Here is a 7,109-nt window from a genome sequence, read left to right on the forward strand (position 1 = left end):
AGACTGAGAGGAGCAGGAGTGAGAGGATCCCCATTCAGTCGTGCATGTACGACTCGAACACAGACCAAGCAGAGAGTAAATCATATGTGTTTTTGTACAGTTTTACAGCCAACTGTGTGCTAGTTTCAAGTGTCGAGCTTGAACACAGAATCTAATAACCACGTACACTGAATTAACTTTGACTGAGGCACCGGATGCGCCGCTCGAAGCTGCGACACGGCACACCAGACACTCTGTGGCGCGGCAGAAACATGAAGTGTCCCGAATCGTCACGCCACGCATTTTTGAATTCTAAATATAGGTTTCTATCAGGGTACACACAATAGCAATTCAAGTCTGCAGCGGTCCGCGGTGCCCAGCCGTCGACTTGAATGTGCTCTGATAGAAACCTATGTTTAGAATTCTAAAACGCATGCTAGTTAAGATCACAGGGAGCTTCTGGGATCGCGAGAAATGCAAACGGCTGAAGTATAAGGTAGACTCGATGAGAAGTACACATGTTTGCAAACCTACCTAAAGATACAACCAATAATTCCGATTAGAGCGATAATGTGGAGAATATTGATCTTGTGTTGAGCCCAATGAGCCTTTCATCTAAAAATAGAGCTAGAGTGTTCCTTTAGTGATATCGCTTCGGTTCATGCTGAAAATGGCGGACATGAATCAACAAACTGAGGATATGATGACGCGCCTGTCAATAAATATTGGTGGGCGGGGGGACTGCACTCCTACGTAAAGTCGGTTTGAAAACCGCTCCAATTGGTCCACCGTTTTTATGTTGTTAAATTGAAAAAAAAAAAAAAAAAAAAAAAAAAAGCACTGGGTGTGCTTATATCACCCCAATATGACAGTCTATACACCATACATGCACATATGTCTGTCCAAACAGCTTGAAAAGTTGAAAAGTACCATAGGTGCCCTTTAAGTTCTAAAAACAACCCACGACAGGCGAAATCCATGAAGTAGTCTGCTTTATTTTTTACAATTATTATACATGTTAATTAAAGGCTGTAAAACCCCTCACTACACACTTTATACATTTTTCTCAGACAGGCATTAACATTTACACAATTCTCTCTTGTTTAAACACTCTCAAAGTTCAAACCTTCATAAAAAAAAAAGTCCAGTATTATAGAATGGAATCAAAGATCAAAACATGTTGTCAGGAGCAAACACTCGCTGTCAGCAAAGGGTTCATAAAGCGTTTTAGCTTTTGTGGAGATAATGTTGGCATCCAGCCTAATGTTCTTTACCTGCAGTCACTTATCCACAAAACTAAAGCAGACTCCATCCTTAAAGTGGTCGCACACACCGGATGAACCGCACACATGACTGTTGGAAGTAACACACACTGGACGCGCACATTTGCATGTTATTTAAAATTAAATTATTCAGATGGTGCTCTATGGTGCGGCAGAAATATGAACAATGTACTGAGTCGTAGCTGGGCACCGCAGACAGCCACTGACTTGCGGTGCCAGTGTGCGTACCCTGATATAAATCTATGTTTACAATTCTAAAATGCAGGGCGCTGCTTGGCACGGTGCATACAGTGTGCAACCCCCTTTACGATGGTCTTGCTGCGGACACTTACAACCCTTTTTGCATCCTTGTTGGAACTCAACCTGCTAGTGATCGACGAATTATGTTAATTTGGCAAGCTGAACGTATTCTGTACTGTACAGGAGACACGGAGGAGATTGATTGACAATGGTCTGCAGCAGGGGCGATTTTAGGATTTTCATTTTAGGGGGGCTTAGCTCCTTATAAGGTAAAGAAAATATATATATATATAGGATGGTTCCAGAAAGCGGCAGATGTGAGGCCGTGGCAGAAGCATGTTTCGAATGAGCCTGAGTTGGAAAAGATACTCATAACAGACATTTAACACACACATTAATATATTTCAATCTTAAGTCTTTCAATCAAAGTATCTAAATGTGCTACTGTAACGAGGAGACTGACACGGAGGGATCCATTATGCAGTATTTATTAGTCAGTCAAACACAAACATCCAATACGCACTAAAGTGTGAACCCACATCAACAGTAATCAATAATGGTCTTGGGGCTGGCAGCTGACAGACACAGAGTGATTTACCAGGCATAGATCAGTGGCAGGTGGAGTGGTTCAGAATCCGTTAGACAGGCATGGGTCATGGGCAGGCAGCGTGGTTCAGAGTCCGTGTATAAAGCAAGGGTCGTAGGCAGGCAGAAGGCAACTCAAAGTCAGAAACAGTCCGGGGTTATTCTCAGACGATCAGATAGGAAAGACCGCTCAGTAATGCTGGCCAGGGCTAAACAAGACTTCGCCATGAACTGGTGTTTGAGTGTGGCTTATATAGGAAGCGTGGGTCGTTAACTAGATTCAGTTCAGGTGTGTGCACAATCAGTTTAGATGGATGATGTAATGCTTAAAAGTCCGGGGATGGTGACCTCTGCTGGCCAGTGAGGGGAATGACTGGGACCGAGTCGGTAACAGCTACTTAGTAATGTGAAAATAGCCTATGTGTGATGTTATTTTATTTAATTTTTTTAAAACGAAGATTTAAATATAGGGATACACTGTAAAAAAATTAGAGACACTGTAAAAAAGTTTACTTAAAAAATGAGTAAGCCATTGCCTTAAAATATTGAAGTCGATAAACTATTTGCATAATTATAAAATTAAGTTAAATCAACTTAACAGTTCTAAGTTACAACAGGTTTACTTACTTTTTTAGTTGAAGTCATCTTGTCGCTTTTAAGGCAATGGGTTTACTCACTTTTTTTTAAGTAAAGTAAATAATCACTTTTTAGTATAGGAATAAGAATTAAAATCGTTTTTTACCTGAAAATGGACACACACACCCACACACACATCCCAAGAGCAAGAACTAGATCACCAACACGTGAATAAATGAGTTTATTTATTAAAAGAATATGAACGCTACAACACAGCAGCATTTAGACAAGACTTGAGCACACAATACAGTTAGTTAGTATCACTTGCTACTCCCCTCCAAAGCTAATGTTAAAAAAAAATGCTGGTAAACCATTTGTAAAATGTGATGTCATTGACTTTGTTTTTTTGTTTTTTTTTTACATTGGGGATGAATGCTTAATGTTCAACAGTATAAGCTGCTCAGCTGAAAAAAAAACAAAAAACGACAGTTAAGGTTAAACATGCTTTGCACATAACGTTTTACATCTTATCAAACAAAGTGATGATAAGACAACAACCTCACTCTGTATTACTGTGCTTGAATGGCATTAAACGTGCAATAAAAGCAAACTATTCAAAGTAATAACTGGCATTTAAAGATGTGGCCATGCATTGCTTGAAAATAAGTAGTTTTAATTGATAAGCGCCATTGTAGAAACAGCTTTAAAGTGAAAATTCTGACATCTTTTATCTCCCTCATGTCCTTTTAAGCCCAGAATAATATGAAATTACACAAAAAGAGTAGTACTCTAAAATATTTAAACAACTGAATGTATTGTAATCAATAATGTATTCCTGTGATGGCAAAACTTAATTTTAAGCCATTATAACTCATGACCTTTCAGAGATGACTATGCTGATTTAGTGCTTAAGAATGTGTTATTTTAAATGATCAGTGAAGTGTTGAATTGTAAATGAAGTGTTGAATTGTTGAAAACATATTTTTGTGGAAGCTGTGCTAGATGCTTTTTCAGGATTATCTGATGAATAAAGTTTAAAGGCCAAGCATTACAAATACAAATGTTGCAAATACAAAACTATAGAAATGATTTAATGTTTTTACACTTTTGCTGAACAACATTATAATAACAACTGAACTATGCGTTATGTAAAATAAAAAAACAGCTTTTTTTCATAATATGAGCTACAGTATGCATTTAATTCAGTTTAGCATTGATCAACAGTTTTTTTTAATATTTAGGACACAACTGTGATGCTGAAACCCAATTAAAGCTGTAGTATGTTACTTTTTTGTTAACAACCATATCAAGTGTTTCACAAATTCATTGCTTGTCTCATCCTGAACCACTACTATGAGGCTAAAATAAGTTTTTATTATTACTCTTTTAGATATGTCAGGTTGTTTTCTGTTGCGAAGTAGGCCAATACCTGTGTGACGTTTTTCTACAATATTCTTAGCAAGGGCCATGCAGTTTTATTTATTAAGCAAACACTCCACATTTATTGGAAATATTCTTATTTTACAACTTCCTTAGAGTTAGACTGTTGAGTTTTACCAGTTTTAAAGCACTTTTAGCTTAGCTTAGCATAAATTATTGAATTGGATTAGACCATTAGCATCTCATTCAAAATCTTCAAAAAAGAGTTTGGATATTTTTCCTATTTAAAGCTTGACTCTTCTGTAGTTACTTAAGTGGAAAGAGCAACAAAAAATGAAAAGATGCTATTTTTGAGGCTGATATGGCTAGGTATTGTAATCATATTTTTGCGTAATAATCAAAAGACTTTGCTGCTGTACCATGGCTACAGCAGGCATACTGATATTACGCAGCAATGTGACCTAGTTATCTAGCTAGGGACTATTTTCAGTCACTGCCTAATATCGTTGGCCTGCTGCAGCCATGGTACATAAGCAATGTTCCTTGACTATTACGCCAGAATGAGATTATAGTTCCTAGCCATATCGGCCTACAAAGTAGCAAATTAAAATTTTCCGCCAATCTTTGTACAACCTGTATTTACACAGTGTAAATACAAAGGATTTAAGCTTTAAATAGGAAAACTTTCCAAGTACTTTTTAACATTTTTTGAGCGAGATGCTAATGGTCTAATCTGATTCAATAATTTATGCTATGCTAAGCTAAAAGTGCTTCCACCAGACGCTTAGATCAGCTGAATGGATTAAAAAAATGGTAAAACTGAACTGTTTAACTCTAGGTGACTTGCAAAATGAGCCTATTTTCACAAAAAGTGAGTGCACTAAAAGTTACATACTGCAGCTTTAAATACAATTGGTTATTAATAAAAGCAGATAGCAGATATTGGATTATTCTGACAGCTGAAGCAACGATGTAAACCTAAAGTGCACAACTGCTACCCCTGCTGGTGAGAGCTGGGCTGTTTTTCAGAGTTATTGGCCCCAGCTGTCCCGATCATCGCTCTCATCCGTGTTGGACTCATACCCGGATGCGATGCCCGACTCTCTGAATCCAGGAGTGTCCAGAGCACTGAGGAACTGGTTCTCTGGAGGAGAGGATCCACCTGACTGATCTTCATCCTGACCCCTGCCCGAGTCGCGGTCCTGCTCTGGCTTCTTCTTCTGCTCTGAAGCTTCTGTGAAGAAATGAAAGCCGTCTAGACGAACCAGGCTGTTTGAGAGAGGGAAACTTCCCCGAGCGCTTGATAGGGGATTGAGTTTGGGCTCACGCGACACTGCCGGCATGTTGTCACGCAAGGCGATTTGCAAAAGGCTGTCTTGAGATCCCACTATAAGGAGAAAATTACATAATAGCATAGTCAATAAAATGGTAACACCATCGTGTCACCCTTAACTGCCATAGTAGGAACACAAATTATGGTCAACATTTTCCTACATAGCTTCCTTTGTGTTCAACAGAAGAAAGACTCAAAAAGGTGAAGGATTAATGTCATGACTAAATGATGACCGAATTTTCATTTTTGGGTCAACTACTTCCCTAGCCTAACACAAATGTAAATAAGAAGTGTTAAGGCTCATTCACACCGAATGCGTCTTTGCTTCTAATAACAGTTCACGCTGTGCTTGGGAATGGGTTTAAAAAAAAACTGCAGTGTAGCGAGAGGTCCACGTGACATGATATTATTTACGTGATGTAATACCGACAATAATGGATGCATTAGAACTAGAGAAACTCAGAACTAGAGAAATTTTGGACAAAGCCACAATAACCGGCTCCTCTGCCATGAGCTCTTCTGATTGGTCCACTGCATTTGGAGCTGGCAGTAATGAATCACGTTGCTTGTTCTTTCAACTTGACAACACCTAAAAAACACAGCGTTTACGTTTCAAAACATGCTAAACGCGAGCGTAACGGTCAAACATGTCCATCAACCATGTGTTTAAATTGAAAAACAATAGAAAAGTAGCGTGTTGCAATGGAAAAAGGCATTCTGTGTGAACGACCCCTTAAAGCTGCTGAATGAGACTTACAGGGAGAGTTTTTGTGTGGTTGCGTGCGGAGCTCCAGCTCTTGGACGTGTTTGACCAGCAGTGAGAGATGCTGCAGGAGTTCAGTGTTCTGTTGCAGGAGCTGCTGGACTCGAGCCTGAGCCTCTGTCCTGGCGTTTGTCTCCACCGACAGCTGCTGCTGAAGAAGAACCACCTACACAACAACAACATTTTTAGACTTTCTAAAACAATGTGAGAGCTGCTTGTCTGTGGGAAAACCTGCTGCTATAATGGTGGGCTATTCTGGATGTCTGCCAACATGATGATATAGTGTAGCGAAGGTGGTTGTTTTAAATGATTCTTTACTGCCCTGTATCATACAAGCCCATTCTCAAGTGTCTAAGATTGTATTTAAAGCTAGAATAAAATTTTTACATTTTTAAAAATAATTTTGAGGTCAATATTATTAGCCCCCTTATGCAATTTTGTTTTGATTGTCTACAGAACAAACCATTGTTATATAATGACTTGCCAAATTACCCTAACTTGCCTAATTAACCTACTTAAGCCTTTAAATGTCACTTGAAGCTGAATACTAGTATATTTAAAAATATCTAGTAAAATACTATGTACTGTCATTGTAACACGGGGAGTGACAGAGACAACTGAGGTTTAGGATTCACGTGCAGGTTTATTCAAACTCAGGGAGGCAATGGTCAACACAGGTGCAAACAGATGTATGAAGGCAGTCCAGAATCGTAATCAAAACACAGGCGAGAGGTCGAAAGGCAGGCAGCAGACAAGGATATCTAGGTAAACAAGGCTAGGGTAAACACACGGAGACCCAAGATTAAGGGAACGCGTTGTAATGTCACTTTACAGTAAAACAAGACTCGGCAATGGAAGTGAGAGTGTGTGTGGTTTAAATAGTGTGTGTAATCAGTCTCTGACAATCCTCAGCTGGTGCAAATGTAATCAGTCAAAATGAGGAAGCATGTGTGTTTGTGAACGGAGTGCA

At 39.0% G+C, this 7,109-nt stretch overlaps 1 protein-coding gene across 1 annotated transcript in view; it reads right to left on the reverse strand.

Moving 5' to 3' along the window:
* Positions 1–3,644: 3,644 nt before the first annotated feature.
* The window catches only part of nos1apb (nitric oxide synthase 1 (neuronal) adaptor protein b), a 23,782-nt gene continuing 20,317 nt past the window's right edge, over positions 3,645–7,109 (reverse strand). The window contains exons 9-10 of the mRNA XM_056465960.1: positions 6,134–6,305; positions 3,645–5,430 (exon numbers count right to left, since the gene is read on the reverse strand). Coding sequence (XP_056321935.1) covers positions 5,075–5,430; positions 6,134–6,305 — 528 coding nt within the window. The 3' untranslated portion in view covers positions 3,645–5,074. The remainder of the gene's footprint in view (positions 5,431–6,133; positions 6,306–7,109) is intronic.

The sequence above is a fragment of the Danio aesculapii genome, chromosome 2 (genome assembly GCF_903798145.1).
Source record: "Danio aesculapii chromosome 2, fDanAes4.1, whole genome shotgun sequence".
In the NCBI taxonomy this organism is placed as follows: domain Eukaryota; kingdom Metazoa; phylum Chordata; class Actinopteri; order Cypriniformes; family Danionidae; genus Danio; species Danio aesculapii.